Below are 17,712 nucleotides of genomic sequence, written 5' to 3'. Positions count from 1 at the left end.
TTTTAAGCCTGTTATCCTTCTGAATTTCACAGTCCCCTGTTCATTTTATATCTGCTCTCCTGCTGCACAAAGAATAATGTATCTCTCTCTTTTAGAAAAATTAAACTAGTTTGTAATAATAATGTATCACCGTATACAAAACTAAATGATACAGACTATAAAAAGAAAAGGAAGTTTCTCTCCCCCCGCCGCCCTGTTCCACATCACAGTTTCTTGTTAATCTTTCCTGAAATTTTCCATGTACTTACAAGCATATATAAACAGAATTAAATGTGTGTGTTTATGTTTTAAAATATTATTCTGCACTGTGCATTTTTCTTTAACTCTCTGTGGGTATCTGTCCATGTGGGCATACTCATTTCAGTGACTGTAACCTGACCCCAGCCTAACAGCTCCCTCTCTTGGTGTCACACCCGTCTCTTCTGTGACCCCATGATTAGCTGCCTTGCCTGCTTTCTCACTAAGCACCACCGTCTGTCTCCCTTGGCCCTTACTACGTTGAGCATCTGTCCAGCAAATCCCCAAAAAGCCTCGGTTAGTCCCATTAACCCTCTTACTCCAGCACCGTATCTACACCGTGAAGCACTGGGGGAAGACATAATTGTACACCTTTAATTCACTACTGGTTCATAGTTTTCAACCGTAAGTATGTCCTCTTAAAATGTTTTAATTTGAGATTTTCTACCGTAAAGATGCCAGAGTTTGTTTTTTTTTTTAATTTTCAAAGACAGCAGATTTGAAGACCTAATGAGATGAAGTCACTGGGAAAGAAGGAACTCAAAATATATGGACATGGGTGGTATTGAGTAGGGCAAGCATATTAATTGTATAATATTTCCCTGATGTGATATTTTAAAAGATTACTTTGGAAATTGCTGCATTCTTTTTATAGCAGAGGGTGATTTTCAGCATATTTATTAAATTGTATAACTACCTTAAAATACTCCTTTGGTATCTCAGTCCCATCTTTCTGTTTATTTATGCCTTGATCTTAAGAAATGATGGAAGGCGGGAAGAGCATCAGTAACACCTTCAGTGAACTTGAGGGACAACAGGAGCCTCCAACAGTAAACAGCAAAATATGCAAATCCATAGAGAAGTTTTGTCCCTTTGGTGTAGACTTTAAAGGTAAATTACTTCTTTAGTAGGATTCTACTCAGGGTTCATTTATTTTTATGTAAAGATTATGCCTTGCTTATGCAAAAGACCCTTCTTTTAGGACTAGTGCTTTTTTTTTTTTTTTTTGGCTGCGTTGGATCTTTGTTGCTGTGCGCAGGCCTTCTCTAGTTGAGGTGAGCGGGGACTGCTCTTCCTTGCGGTGCGTGGGCTTCTCTTGTTGTGGAGCATGGGCTCTAGGCATGCAGGCTTCAGTAGTTGTAGCTAACGGGCTTAGTTGTTCCGCGGCATGTGGGATCTTCCCGGACCAGGGCTCGAACCCGTGTCCCCTGCATTGGCAGGCGGATTCTTAACCACTGCGCCACCAGGGAAGCCCAGGCCTAGTGCTTTTCAGATTTAATTTTGTCCTAGGAGTTGAGGTAAAATAGAAGAACAGAAGGAGTGTTTTAAAATGGAGAAAGAATGCACCTAACATTTTCCCGGAGTTTTCTAGAATTTTTTAGGATCAAGATTTGTGCTAAAACAAGTTCTTTAAGCCCCAAGCTTAAAGAGACAGAGCAAGCATTTCTTAAGATCAAGGCATAGGTTAACAGAAACATGGGACCAAGATATCAGATTTTTTTCCCCAAGGCAACCATAAATGTATTGACGTATTTTTCAGCATTGATTTCAGTATTGATTCTTTATCCTTTCTTTTCAAAGAATTTTGCCTTCGTTTAGATCTGCAGTAAAAATAATGGTAGCAACCAGCAACAAAACAAAACCCCAAATCTGCTTTGCCATTTTATCGATGACTTTTGTTGAGGTCGGGAAAAAAACTGTGCAAGATATCGTGTGCATTATGTGAAGCTGGAGCCACCTATCACAGGATCATAAAATCTCAAGTCTAACCACTCATATTCACTCATGCAGTCAGTTAACACAACTGCTGAATGTCTTTCACGTGCCTGGCACTGTGGTAGTTGTGGGGTACAGAAGTGAACCAAAAAAGTCTCTGTCCTCGTGGACTTGTATTCTGATGGGGAGAAGGAAACAAAACGAATTACTGAAACACATGGTGTGTCAGTTGCTGATGAAAGAACTATTGAAGATAAATCAGGGATGGTGGATGGAGAATTTTCAATTTTAAATAGGCCAGAGAAAGTCTTACGTGAGAGGTGAGCAAAACACTTGAAGCAAGTAAGGGAGTGAGCCATGTGAATTCGTGGGGAGAGGGGAGGATGTGGTGAAGGACGCAGCAAAAGCAAAGGTTCTGAGATGTCGCTCACCCAGTGTATTCAAGGTACAGAGAAAAATTGGTGCAACTCAAGCAGGTGAGCAAGACAGAGAATAGTGGGAAATGAGGGCAAAGGAGTAATAGGACCACATCATGTAGCCCACTCATAGGCCATTGTAAAGACTTTGACCTGTACATCTGGGCAAGATGGTTAGCACTGAAGGGTTTTGGGTAGGGTTAGATTTTAACAGGATCACCAGGACTGTTGTAGAGAGAATGGACCGTGGGAGAGTGAGAAGCCAGGAGGCAAGTTAGGAGTCTCTCACTATCAGTCATGAAAATATGCATGACTTGATGGTGACTCAGATCATTGGGGTAAGGGTGGGAGTTGTGAAGCGGTCAGCATCTCAGAAACTGGCTGTGTTTTGAAGTTGGGACCAACAGTTTGCCGAGAGGTGGGATGTGGGGTGTGGAGTTTCTGTTTTCTAAGATAGGAAAGTCTGGGGGAAGAGCAGGTTTGGAGGGAATGGGGAAGAGTTTGTTTTGACATGACATGAGATGTTTGGTAGGCATACAAGTAGGGATGTTGAGTTAACAGTTGAAGATACGTGTCTGCAGTTTGGAGGAGGGGTTCAGCCTAGATACGTGTATTTGAGAATCATTAGTGTATAGTTGGTATTTGAAGCCAGGAATTGATCAACTCCCCAAGGGAGTGGGTAAAAATAGTGAAGAGAAGAATTCCAAGGACCGGGCCTTGAGGCAGTTGGTATTAATGGGTCAGGAAGATGGAGGAGGAGTCAGCAAAGACTTCGTCATAGGGCTGTTAGGAGGGTTACATGAGGTAATAAGTGTTTATTATGATGGATAAGTGTCGTCTTTAGCGTTGCTGTTTTCCTTCACAATTGAACACACCGTTGACTTGCCTGAGTCCAGTGAGCGTCGGACTGCGGTGTAAGATTTGCTACTTTTGTGGTAACTAATAATGTCTCTTCTCTGCTTTAAGTTTGACACATCCCTCTGATTCCTTAGTATGTATACGTTTGTTTTTTTCATTTCCCGGTCTTTTAGATGGAACCTATAAGGTTCATATAAGATTTAAACTATTAAATATTTACATAAATATTGCTGTATTCACAGAAATAGCAACGCCTTGAGAACGAAACTATTGGCTGACAGGTGGCAGCAGTGAACTACACTTGAAACATTGGTTTGTCAGATGATGTACAATAACTGGTTTAGGGATTTTAATAAATAATGTATAAAAGAATGGACTACTCTGAAGTGAAACATATGCAAGTTGGGTTTTTTTTTACTCCCTGTAATAAAGTTTGAATTTATTAAAAGGTGTATTGGACTATATATAGTTACATTATGGAGTATATATAATTAGTTTAATAAATTATAGCCTTAAGAAAACTAGGAAATGGACTTTTTAAATTAAGGCATAAATAGGCCCTGGTAAAGTAAACCTACATTATATAATATGTTGTGAATAATATAATGTGTGTGTTTTCATGCTCATGAAATAAGTCCTAGACTCCAGAATTGGAGGACTCCTTAGTTTTTAAACTTTGGTTTAAAAAATTATCAATTTTTGTTTCAACTTTGTTATTACATAGCATCCTAAAAATTGACAATCTTTTCAAATGTGAGTAAAAAGAATCACATTTTTTCTGATTCTAGACATCCAGATTTAACTTTTTCTTGTGTCATCACAGTCTGTGTTGTTCACTGCTGAACCTCCATCACCTGGTGCATAGGAGACACTTAACAAATATCCACTGAATGAATAATACATAGACATAAAACCTTACCTGTTTATTAATAGAAAGCCTTCAAATCCATAATTTCCAAAACATTATGAGGGGACATTATTATGGAGATACTGATGTTGTTTTGTTCTACGTGTGGGTATTTTCCCCTCCTAGGACTCACTTATATTTAAGAGATGGGTTGGTTGAAATTATCAAAAATAAAAATAAAAACTGTTACTTATTAAAAGAAAAATTGATGACTTAGTGTTTTAGAGAAACAGAATAAGATTGAAATTTAAATCTGCTTGATCTGTGGGGAATTTCTGTATGTTTATTATCAATATTAATGCACTTAAGTAATTTAAGGAGACCAGTGCTTTTACTCTATTTATGTTACAGGCATGAAGGACCTGGATATTTTTTCTTAATTTGCTTTCCACTTTATTTTAATACAGTTTACATTTAATAAGGAGGAGACCTGTAAGCTTGTTTGTACAAAAACATACCATACAGAGAAAGCTGAAGACAAACAAAAGTTAGAATTCTTGAAAAAAAGCATGTTACTGAATTATCAACATCACTGGTAAGACGTGGAGATTTGGGATTTTGGGCTTTTTCCTTTTCAAGAAGAAACCTCTGTTTCATTGAATGTGTAAATACTTCATTGATTCTATAAAAATAGCAAATAAATTTATTTCCTTTTTTTGTTATTAGTAATATGAAGTAGTGACTTTTATTTGCCAGAGGATTACTAAGGTTGACAGCTTGAAGTATCATCATTTTCTGCACTTAGATTATTGTAATATCTGGTACTTGTTTAGGTACACAGACCTGTTTCCTAGAGCACTTCTTTTATTCATACATAGTTAAAAGGAGCATATTTATGCTTTGGGAAAGGACCTGGATCAGTCTTCTAGAAAAATACTGTTATTTTATACTTGCAGTCTGTGAAAAAGACCATAGGAAAACAAAATTTAACTTTCATTTGATATTTGAGAAATAGCATCTACTTCCAATAAAAATACTTGTAATTTGTGTAATCTGTTTTTTATTTTATAAACATGACGTAACATTAACAATGTTTTTACCAGTTTGCATCATAATCAAAAAGCATTAAAAAATTTTTTTTTGCTTCCCCAGGAGTATTTACTTACTATACAATATTCAAACAGTATTAAAAAAGGGTCTCGAAAACCCAACTTTTTAAATATAACCAATTGTTATTCTTCCAGATAATTTTGCCAACAAATGCCTGTATTCTCTGGTGGTCATGGTTTACATATGTTTTGCCTCTTCCAAAAAGTGTAAGGTGCTGGTGGTGGTGAACAGGAAGACTGTCTTTGTAGACTTCCTCTTGAATGTTTGTCCTGTCACTATCTCAGACCTGTTTGCCCTCACTCAGGGAGGTGAGAACCATTGATTTCAGTTTGGACATGACCAGATCCTGTGGCTCAGTAGGATTGTTGGAACCTCTCATTCCCTCTTGCCTCCTTGGTTTCTCCCCATCCTCCCCTCCGTACACGTAGAACAAAAAAGTCCTAGAGAGGGACAACCCTGGGTCACATGCCCATTCATGAACGAGTCTGTGATTAGGGTGATTCACTCTGATTGGCTAGACCTGGGTAAAATACAACTGAACCACATAGAAATGAGTCTCCCATAGCAGGGCTCTGTTAGAAGGAAGGAAACGTACCTGTTACACTTGCGTCAGCTTCTTTCTCATCTGACCCTCAGTGCTAACAGGAACTTGAAAGTCTCCTCCATGTCTTCATTTCTTTGGTTTCTGGTAAGCCAAGAGCTTTTTTCCTGTAAGCTACTGTGAGAATACTACTTAATTGCTGAGTTAATGTAACTCAGGATACATTTCTCATTCATCAGTAATTGAAAAGTTTCCCTTGGTGTTTTCTCTTTGCTTAAAATTGTTCTTTCCAGCCTTCAAAATCATATTTAAGGCTCAGTCCTTATGAGCCTTAAGGCTCATTTTCACCCCTTCTACCTCCATTTACTCTGACAGCTGTCCATTTGTTGACTGAATGAAAGAATGACTCTTTAGGTCACTATGGGTGATTTTTATTTATTTATTTATTTATTTTTGCTGTGTTACGTCTTCGTTTCTGTGCGAGGGCTTTCTCTAGTTGTAGCAAGCAGGGGCCGCTCTTCATCGCGGTGCACGGGCCTCTCACTATCGCGGCCTCTTTTGTTGCGGAGCACAGGCTCCAGACACGCAGGCTCAGTAGTTGTGGCTCACGGGCCTAGTTACTGCGCGGCATGTGGGAACTTCCCAGACCAGGGCTCGAACCCGTGTCCCCTGCATTAGCAGGCAGATTCTCAACCACTGCGCCACCAGGGAAGCCCACTATGGGTGATTTTTAGCTTTCTCTTCTACCCTCTGTTCTTAGAATCCTGTTTAGAGTCTTCCTCTTAAAGATAATAGAAGCACCTCTTCTTCAGTAGATTCCTGACAATAAAGTACTTAGAAATATTTTTAACTTATTTATGATGCAATTAACATAGGTGCTGTTTTGATCCCAAGATGCTTAATAACAAGAAGAATAATTTAAAATAGTTGCAAACTTAAACAGTTCTGCCTAAAAAAATAAACTGGAACAATGCTGGTGGATAGTGATTTTTGTAGTTGAATCAGAAAAGTTTATGATTTCAGGTCTGAATCCATTAACAAAAAATCTAAGCCATATCACAGATATACAGTCTGGTAATTCTAGGCAATGGGCTTTAGTCCTTAAATCAGTTCATTACACATTTAGAAAATATTTGATTCATATTGATGCATTTATGTGAACCATTAGTTGAGTATATTTCTGTCCTTGGCTAACTTCAGACATTTTTACTATGTAATTTGACTTTAAGCATAGATAGCAGAGTTGACAGAGATAAAATAGCAGGAACCCTTAGAAATATGAAAGATTATACAAAGTGTTTTCTACTACCCTCAACTTCTTTAATCCTGCTCCCCAGAGGTAGCACTATTATTTCTCCTGTATGTTTCCAGATTTTTTTTTTAATATAAATTTATTTATTTATTTTTGGCTGTGTTGGGTCTTTGTTGCTGTGCATAAGCTTTCTTTACTTGTGGTGATTGGGGGCTACTCTTCGTTGCGGTGCGCAGGCTTCTCATTGTCGTGGCTTCTCGTTGTGAAGCACAGGCTCTAGGCGCGCAGGCTTCAGTAGTTGTGGCATGTGGGCTCAGTAGTTGTGGCTTGAGGGCTCTAGAGCTCAGGCTCAGTAGTTGTAGCACACGGGCTTAGTTGCTCCGCGGCATGTGGGATCTTCCCAGGCCAGGGCTCGAACCCATGTCCCTTGCATTGGCAGGCAGATTCTTAACCACTGTGCCACCAGGGAAGCCCTGTTTCCAGATTTCTGTGCACATGTAGGTATATAAAAGAGTATGTACCGGGCTTCCCTGGTGGCGCAGTGGTTGAGAGTCCGCCTGCCGATACAGGGGACACGGGTTCGTGCCCCGGTCCGCGAAGATCCCACATGCCGCCGAGCGGCTGGGCCCGTGGGCCATGGCCGCTGAGCCTGTGCGTCTGGAGCCTGTGCTCCGCAACGGGAGAGGCCACAACAGTGAGAGGCCCGCGTACCGCAAAAAAAAAAAGAGTATGTACCTTTTAAAATAACAATGGAATTATTGTACACATTATTCTGAAATTGATCACTTTGTTTAAGAAAATATGGGCATTTTTCTATGTAAAGCACATCTATAGATCTATATTTACTTCATTCTTTTTGTAATTGTATACCATTCCATCACATGAATGAACTGTAGTTCTTCCCCCATAGCACTTTAACCACACTACCTTCTGAACTAGTAAAATGACTGATTATTAGTGCACCAACTCATTGTTCTCATTATAGAGAACAGTCAGTTAATTAACAGTAGTTAATTTTTATATCTAAATTGATGAATACTTTTAATTCTTATTTGGGACTTTAGAATGTAATTTGAGGATCTTCTTGGCTTACTCTGTCAATAATGTTAAGCTACTTCTTGATTCTTGAGACTGACTGATTTTTTTTTATATAAATTTATTTGCTTATTGATTTTTGGCTGCTTTGGGTCTTCATTGCTGCACACAGGCTTTCTCTAGTTGCGGCAAGCAGGAGCTACCCTTCGCTGCAGTGCGCAGGCTTCCCATTGCAGTGGCTTCTTTCTTGTTGCTGAGCATGGGCTCTAGGTACATGGGCTTCAGTAGTTGTGGCTCACGGGCTTAGTTGCTCCGCGGCGTGTGGGATCTTCCCGCACCAGGGCTCGAACCTGTGTCCCCTGCATTGACAGGCAGATTCTTAACCATTGCACCACCAGGGAAGTCCCCTGACTAATGTTTTGATACCAGCAGCAGACACTTGAATTCCCTCTACTCTACAAGTTTTGTGATTATACTTTTTGCCTAAGTTTCCATGTCTTTGTGACATTTTATTTATAAAAGTGTAATTTATTTAACTAGTTATCAAAGTACTTCAATTTTTTTAGTACCATAAAACCACCAGACTCTGGCTTATTGGACAGAGAGGGGTCTTTGAAGATATTTTAGTCTAGTGAGTGCCAATCTTGGATCCCAGTAGGCTGGCAAAGGGGAATGATGTGCTATTTTCAAAAATTCAAAACCCCAGTTAGATAGTGTAAATTAACTTATGTTAAAACTATGTAAAAAAAATAAAAATAAATAAATTTAAAAAACTATGTAGAGTAACCTAAATACCAAGTTTCTTTGCTTTTGGCTGCATTTTTTTAAATTTTTTTGAGTGTATTGTGGCAACATGGGTTATTCCATTCTCATCAGAAACTCTAGAAATTAATTTATTGGGAAAATTGAGTTATTAATAAATGAAGCTTTGACTGCCAGAAGTGTTTCAGATGGAGCCCATGAGGGTAGAGGGAAATAATGGAAGGCAGTCCTTAATGTTAAAAAATTGGGGCCAGTCATTCGACCTTTAACCTTTTGAGTCCTCTTCTTATACTCTTTTTCACTATATCAGATTGAAAATAGAATTTTTAAATATTTTTGATGTTATGAATTTCAATAGCTACTACTTCCCAACTTAGCAAGGCAGTAATTGAAAATTATATTCTTTAAGTTTTCTTACATTTATTTCCAAGGGTTTGTTGGGTTTTTTTTTGTTTCCAGCGAGGCAAAGGTTATGTCAAGGCATTATATAAATGATAAATTTAGGATGTTCACCTTTAAAAAAACCCTAAATTGCCCCGTAATTCTCATTTTGTAACTAGCACTATAATTTTATGTAGTACTCTCTCTGATATGATAGTGTAAAGATATTAAAATTAATATATTGCTAGTATATATTCATTGACTGAACTTCATTGTCTATCTAAAAAATTAAAGCAATTAACTGATTCTTGAGGCCTCCAAAAAATCTGAATTATTTATATTATATAACATGGTTTTCATGCTTCTGATATTTTAGTATTTTCATGGGAACTACTAGCCTGCTGGCTATAATAATAATAAACTTAATAGTGTAGGTGATTCTAAAATTTAGTGTACTGGGTACTATTAAATAGCATTTAAGTGTGACGAGACATGTTTTATTAGGTCATTAACGTACACCCTGGGTGAATATAGAATCATAATTTTACTTCCTAAGGCGTACATTAATTCACAAATAAAACATGCCCTGGAGTGTTGTCTTATGACTGTAATACAGCTAGTATATTTTTAGTAATTTTTAAAATTTGTATCCTGTGATGCGTTTTGGGCATAGGAGACCCCATGCTCGCACTTTAATGTAATTATAAAGGACTACAAAATTTTACTCTTTTATCCTTTTTTTAAAAAAAGTTTTTTCACTATAGAACTTGAAAGATTTATTTCTCTAACTTTATAGCAGTATTTCTTTTAGACATAAGTTGGATTTACACGGTTTTAATAGATGATACTATTATTTTCACTTTTTCACATAGCCCTTAAGTTGAATATTTCCCTATATCTTGCAGTTATATTCTTCTCCTTTTTATTGAACTACCTGAGTAATAAAAGACGTTTGTTTCTATACTATTCCATAAACTGTTCCCAAGGAACTAAATATATTGCTTTGCACCTATTTAGAGCTTTCGAGTGTTCGCTGAGGGTAAGTTATACCTAGGTGTCTAGATAATGGTATTGTTATATTAGCGATCGCAGTAAATTAATTTATTTACTCCCTTTCAAAGAAGGTGTAGAGATTTTTTTTTTCCCACTACAGTGCGTCAGATATTGGCACAATACTATTACTTATGAAGTACCACATTTTATCAAAATTCTTTGTAGTTTTGATACCTTAAGGCATTTTTAGACATTTAAATTTTACAAAGTGTTGACACAGATTTGGGAAGTAATTCTTAGTCATGTTTGGTGGTTTCTAACTTGACTTTTACTTCTGTGCATAGGATTGTGGATAATATGCCAGTAACATGGTGTTATGATGTTGAAGATGGTCAGAGGTTCTGTAATCCTGGATTTCCTATTGGCTGTTACATTACAGATAAAGGCCATGCAAAAGATGCCTGTGTTATTAACGTAAGTTTGTGATAAACTAACTCTATGCTATTTTTTAAAATATGGCTTTTTGGTAGAAGGAGTCAATCTTTATCTGGACAAAAATTGTTATATTCATTGAATGAGTGCAGTTCAGATGTTCTGAAGGACAACTACTCTGTCCTTGTTTTATTTTTTTGGCTGTGGCGTGCAGGTTGCAGAATCTTAGCTCCCTGACCAGGGATAACCCGGGCTGCTGCAGTGAAAGCGCTGAGTCCTAACCACTGGACCACCAGGGAATTCCCATACCTAGTCTTTAAATTTAAGCCAGATCAACAATTTATAACTCTAGAACTAAAATAATTCAGATTCAGTTTAACATTTACTGGCAGTGTCTCTTATATGCTAAACACTATGCTATGGGCTAGGACTTTGTATGTTCTGACTCTGTTAAAAGTTAAATTCATAAATCTTACATATTAAAAAAAAGTTCATGGTTGACTGCCAAAAAGACATCATAATAAGTCCATGAAATTTGTATTGCAAATTTAAGTCCATAGAATATTGTATTGTAAAAGTTTGATATTATACCTGTTTTAAAAGGTTTCAATCTTTGAGGCCATTCTTTTACAATTTAACAAATAAAATAATAAAGTGAAGACATTAATTTAGAAAGTAATCATAATTATTGGGGATATATATTAAATTTTGTATAATGAAGTCAACCTGATTTAATCTCTTAATGAATATGACCTGGTAGTAGAAGTTAGCATGAGCTCGATCATGAAACTGGTTATTTGGTTAATGCTTTTGTGAGAGTTGACCAAGGACTCTTTTTTTTTTTTTTTTTTTGACCAAGGACTCTTGAATAATTTAGGTTATTGGTTTATTCTGAAGTTTTAAACTTCCATGGAGGAGAATGGAACATTTTAAGTTTTTAAAACTTAAATGGAACATTTAAGTTTTAAACTTCCATGGAGGAAAATGTGTAACATTTAGCATGCTCATAACATATAATATTTAAAATTTTATTTGTTTTATTTTCTAAGGGAAAAGCTAGACAATAAGAGATGTCTTGTCAGGTACTTTTAAAGTTTTATGTAAAAATTAAAACTTTAAAGAAGTGTAATTTGTACCTCTGCCAGTTAGTTTTGGCTTATAAAGAGTTTAAGCTTATGGAGGCATAACTCTCCCAGACTTCAGACAATACTACAAAGCTACAAAAATCCAAACAGCATGGTATTGGCAGAAAAACAGACATATGAATCAGTGGAACAGAATAGAGAGCCTAGAAATAAACCCCCACACAACTATGGTCAATTAATATTCAACCAAGAGGCAGGAATATGCAATGGAGAAAAGACAATCTCTTTAGCAAGTGGTGCTGGGAAAGCTGGACAGCCACATGTAAATCAGTGAACTTAGAACTCTCCCTCACACCATACACAAAAATAAACTCGAAGTGGCTTAAAGACTTTATAAGACATGACACCATAAAACTCCTAGACAAGAACATAGGCAAAACATTTTCTGACATGTTTTCTCATGTAGTAATGTTTTCTTAGGTCAGTCTTCCGAGGCAATAGAAATAAAAGCAAAAATAAACAAATGGGACCTAATCAAACTTATAAGCTTTTGCACAGCAAAGGAAACCATAAGCAAAATGAAAAGACAGTCTACAGATTGTGAGAAAATATTTGCAAATGATGCAGCTGACAAGGGCTTAATTTCCAAAATATACGAACAGCTCATACAACTCAACAACAACAAAAAACAAACCAATCAAAAAAATGGCCCGAAGACGTAAACAGACATTTCTCCACAGAAGACATACAGATGGCTAGTAGGCACGTGAAAAGATGTTTAACATCACTGGTTATTAGAGAAATGAGAATCAAAATACTACAATGAGGTATCACTTCATAACGGTCAGAATGGCCATCGTCAAAAAGTCTACAAATAATAAATGCTGGAGAGGGTGTGGAGAAAAGAGAACCCTCCTACACTGTTGCTGGGAATGTAAGTTGGTGCAGCCACTATGGAAGACAGTATGGAAGTTCCTTAAGAAACTAAAAATAGAGTTACCATATGATCCAGCAATCCCACTCCTGGGCGTGTATCCGGAAAAGATAAAAACACTAATTCAAAAAGATCCATGCACCCCAGTATTCATAGCAGCACTATTTATAATAGCCAAGACATGGAAGCAACCTAAATGTCCATTAGCAGATGAGTGGATAAAGAAGATGTGGTATATACACACACACAATGGAATATTACTCAGCCATAGAAAGGAATGAGATAATACCTCTTGCAGCAACATGGTTGGACCTAGAGATTATCATACTAAGTGAAGTGCATCAGACAGAGAAAGACAAATATATGATATCACTTATATGTGGCATCTAAAAAAATGATACAAATGAACTTACTTACAAAATAGAAACAGATTCACAGACATAGAAAACAAACTTATGGTTACCAAAGGGGAAGAGGGGGGAGGATAAATTAGGAGTTTTGGATTAGTTGATACAAACTACTATAAATAAAATATAATAAACAAGGTTGTACTGTATAGCACAGGGAACTGTATTCAATATCTTGTAATAACCTACAGTGGAAAAGAATATATATATAACTGAATCACTTTGCTGTACGCCAGGAACTAGCACAACATTGTACTTCTATTAAAAACTGTACTTCAGGACTTCCCTGGTGGCGCAGTGGTTGAGAGTCCGCCTGCTGATGCAGGGGACACGGGTTCATGCCCCGGTCCGGGAAGATCCCACATGCCGCGGAGCTGCTAGACCCGTGAGCCATGGCCGCTGAGCCTGTGCTCCTGTGCTCCGCAACGGGAGAGGCCACAACAGTGAGAGGCCCGCGTACCGCAAAAAAAAAGAACAACTACAATTAAAAAAAAAAAAGTTTAAACTTAAAACTTACACATTTTCATGGGGAAGGATTAAAATTCTGTCCAAGTTCAAATTTTCTTACTTGTTTTGGCTTATTTTAAAATTTTATATTTCGACACTTTTATAGCCAGTTTTCTACCACTAACTTTAAGTTCTGCTCCACAGTCAGAATTTCATGAAAGAGATACATTTTACATCTTTAACCATGTTGACATCAAAATATACTACCATGTTGTTGAAACTGGATCCATGGGAGCAAGATTAGTGGCTGCTAAACTTGAACCAAAAAGGTAATTATACAATAGATAAAAATAAATAACTGTAAGTGAAATTTAGATCCAAAGAATAAATATTTTGGGACCAATTAACTTTTTCCTTAATCAGTATTCTGGCATATAATTTGGTATTTTAATTGATTTTACTAAAACTTCCTTTAGCATGGTTTGTTATTGAGTTATGGGTTGCCCAGAGAAACCATACAAATATTTATTTTCCTGTCATGGTAAGTAGCCAGGGTGCCTTTTTGTTTTGTTTTTCAGTCAGTTTCTGACAGCTTTTCTATGTCAGCTTGGAATGGAGAGCATAAGTGGTTAGGACCATGTTCCCTTTTACAGTGGAAAAGCATTACCTCAGATATTTGTGGCTTTCAGAGGCCCAAATGAGCTGATTGGTGTGTCATTTCGAAAGTCTCCATGCAGTGTTAGATGCCAGTATGTGATAAGTCATTGAAAGGACATCTCTTCACATTGTCAGCTTTTTTAGTGTGAAAGTACTCCTCAGTTATTTGTGAGATGCTTCTTTGATTGAGTATTCTTTTCTTTCCATGACTCCCCACTCCCCCACCCAACTGATACAGCCATTTTCTTGTGCCACTAGTGGTAAAGCAATGCATGCCATAACAGGATGGCAGTTAATTTAAACTCCCTCAGCGTTTGTTTTGATTTCTTTAAAGATTATTTAATGCTCTTCAAGTAATGTTTTCCAAAGTTTGGTTCTTACTTTGAGTAACAATTGTGTACACTTATAACTAAGCCATTTATTTATATGAAGTAAATATTTGTACTATTCAGTGTGATATGAATCACTTTTGACTATCAGCAGCATTGTGAAATACGTACAAAATCTCTAACCTTTACTCCATTTAAAAAAACTATTTTATCAGCATCTTGCCAAAATGTTTCTTCCCACAGCTTCAAGCACACCCATATAGATAAAACAGACTGCTCTGGACCCCCCATGGATATAAGTAACAAGGCTTCTGGGGAGATCAGAATTGCCTATACTTATTCTGTTAGCTTCCAGGTGAGTGTGATTTTTATCTTTAGTATAACTCAGAAATTGATTTTAAATTCATATTACTTAAACTAATTAGAAATATGATTAGCTTGTCAGATAAGCTTTTAATGAGTTAATTTTTGGAATAGTTTGTCAGTGCACCAAGCAACATAATTGCCCTCGAAACTAAGTCTTCGTTTAAATAAGAAGTATGGGGAATTGGAGAACTGAGCCTGATTAAAAGTGTTAAGCCATAGGAGATACAAACAAGGCAAAAGGTAGAAATTAGGCATGAAGGGTGGTATGAAAGTGTCAAAGATGTGCAACAAGCATTTGGGCAAACAACACCATTTTTAAAATCAGGATTTGAGTGTAAGCTTAAATGGAGAGTTTCCTGATGGTAGATAATCTATATAGGTTCTTAGGTAATTCAAGGGAGTGTTTTCTTAGGAGGAAAGTAAAAGTTCATTTTATGAGAATCTTGGGCAATATTCCACCTCTATTTTTAATAAACTATCTTGGCAATCCAATATAGTTGTGACATTTACTGTCCCTAAATAGTGTGTAATTTTGCAAGCCTGGTGCAGTAAATTGTACATATTTCTTTCTAGGTATTAAGAGCTCAGTGTGGGTGACACCTGCCAGATGCTCAGGTACCTAGGTTATGACTCTGGTCTGGTTAGATGTCTTATAGGTATAGATAGATAGCATCAAAGAGAATAAAGAATAAGCTATTCCACTCAATTTTCTGAAAATAATTAAATACTCTAAAGCTCTAAATCTTGACATTTAAAATAAGCCTTTGCTAGTTAAGATTTAAAGTAAGACTTTAAAAAAATACAAGTAACTAGATACTTTTAGGAACTCTTGTTTTTTATTTACTGCTTAATTTTATCCTAATTTTCCTGAGACTTGAGTAAATCTAGGTCCATAAGTCTCATGACCAACCCAAGTTATGATAATGAGGAATTGTATCTATTGACTGGAATGTTAAGCTGTGAATGGAAATTTTTGGATTCCTAATACGCTTCATTGGCAAATTCTTATTTAAAGAGTGTGTGTGTGTGTTTTTAAATCCCTCTAGGAAGATAAGAATATCAGATGGGCATCTAGATGGGACTACATTCTGGAATCTATGCCTCATACCCACATTCAGTGGTTTAGGTAAGAGTATAGAATTAATCTTCTTTATGCTCTGTCCTTATTTTATTCTCTGTCCCTTTGAACATCCCATTCACTCTGATTCTCCAGTTATTCAGAACGCTGGGCTTTTGAATTAGATAGACTTGGATTCAGTCCTGGCTTTCAGTCACTGGTTGTGAGTCAGGCTAGATCACCCAGTTTCTCAGAGTACGTTTCTTTATCTAGAAATAACCTGTCTCATGGGACTATTCTGAGGATTGAAGAAGGTAATGAAACAGAGCATTTGAGCACCTTACCAGGCATGGAAGAGGGCTCAGTAGACAAGCCGCTGCGGCTGTTACAGCTGTTTATTATTATTCTCTAAGCATGACTCAGAACTTCTATCTAGAGAGCTGTTCATGGTGCCATCACTCTCCTTTTCCTACTTTACTGACTAATCTTTTTTGATACTCATTAATTTACTGAGTAACTTTTTCAGTAGATTTCTTGAGGGTACAGACCAGTCCATTGTTGATCCTTGCAGCTTATGTTGCCCTAATTTGGGCACAGTAGTTATTAATGTTGACCGTGGAGAAAAAAAATTCTAGTTCTCAACAGACCACAAAATTATATAAGTACATACAGTTATGTATCCACTAGAAGGCCGTGCAGCAGAACACAGTTCATTGAATTTGTTGGATTTTAGGTCAAGTTTTTAATTTGATTAATGCTGTTTTAATGTTACTCAATAAATAGTTTTTAAAGAGTTTTGCTGTTCCAAAGATTAAGCTGTAGATTAATCCTAACATGCTTATTTCTGCAGCATCATGAATTCCTTGGTCATTGTCCTCTTCTTGTCTGGAATGGTGGCTATGATTATGCTACGGACGCTGCATAAAGATATTGCCAGATATAATCAGATGGATTCTACGGTGAGTGAAACATCTGAACTGTTCTTTGGTCTGCCGAGGATAGTCTTTATTTTTTCTTTGAAAAAAATTTAAATAATAGCTTTAGACAGAATCTGCTTTTAAAACATTCTTCTCAAAAGTTACCCTGAATTCACATTTTCAAATAAGAAAATGATCCTTAAGGATTGGTTTTCTGTAGAAATTTAGTGACCGCAGCTCTCAGAGCTGAACTGTTCATAGCCGCATCTGCATCAGTAGAGGTTGCAGAAAGGGTGCAGGTGCACAGCTCCAACTCTGCCCTCTTTTCACTTACGTGCCATCAACTCTGTCAGAGTCTCTATTTCCAGCAGACATTCCGTTTGTGAAACAGCAAAGTTGAGTAGAATAGCTCCCAAGCAATTTTTATATGTGTGTATGTTTAATTTTTAAAAATTAATTTTAACTGAGTTTTTATCATTTCAACCTTTTGGTGGATTCAAAGTAATTAATGCCTCAACTTCATTTATTTGCATTTTAAGTTGCATAATGTTTTACATTTTATACTTTTTAATTTCCTAGCAGCTCTTTAACAAAATTTCCACAAGAATCACTACTTGTAATGAATACATAAAACTCAGATTTTCATTGTTTTCTCTTCCCCAGCTTCTTAGCTTTCCCCATCTCTCTGTCTTTTTCTAATTAGAAAAAAGAACATATTAATGTTTAGAAGCTTTTTAGCACTTGAACTCCACAGTTTCTTTTCCATGATTTTATTGGTTGTATGCCTTATTAAATATTTGATTAAAATAATTTCACAATACTCTGTTCATAATTGACAATTCCAAATAATTGCTGAGTTAATGGAATTTTTTTCTTTATTTGTACAGAGGTGGCCTTGGGGTACAGGCCAGGAAACCCTATTTCCAGTCTTGC

At 36.7% G+C, this 17,712-nt stretch overlaps 1 protein-coding gene across 1 annotated transcript in view; it reads left to right on the top strand.

Moving 5' to 3' along the window:
* TM9SF2 (transmembrane 9 superfamily member 2) overlaps nucleotides 1-17,712 on the top strand; it is a 57,384-nt gene that overhangs the window by 16,447 nt on the left and 23,225 nt on the right. The window contains exons 4-9 of the mRNA XM_022576851.3: nucleotides 4,542-4,669; nucleotides 10,493-10,622; nucleotides 13,658-13,782; nucleotides 14,683-14,794; nucleotides 15,852-15,931; nucleotides 16,713-16,821. Of these exons, the coding sequence (XP_022432559.2) occupies nucleotides 4,542-4,669; nucleotides 10,493-10,622; nucleotides 13,658-13,782; nucleotides 14,683-14,794; nucleotides 15,852-15,931; nucleotides 16,713-16,821 (684 nt within the window). The remainder of the gene's footprint in view (nucleotides 1-4,541; nucleotides 4,670-10,492; nucleotides 10,623-13,657; nucleotides 13,783-14,682; nucleotides 14,795-15,851; nucleotides 15,932-16,712; nucleotides 16,822-17,712) is intronic.

This window comes from Delphinapterus leucas, chromosome 18 (genome assembly GCF_059928025.1).
Source record: "Delphinapterus leucas isolate spDelLeu-1000000601 "Yukka" chromosome 18, BTC_Dleu_Yukka2, whole genome shotgun sequence".
Lineage (NCBI taxonomy): Eukaryota > Metazoa > Chordata > Mammalia > Artiodactyla > Monodontidae > Delphinapterus > Delphinapterus leucas.
This window is presented reverse-complemented; position numbering and strand designations above follow the sequence as displayed.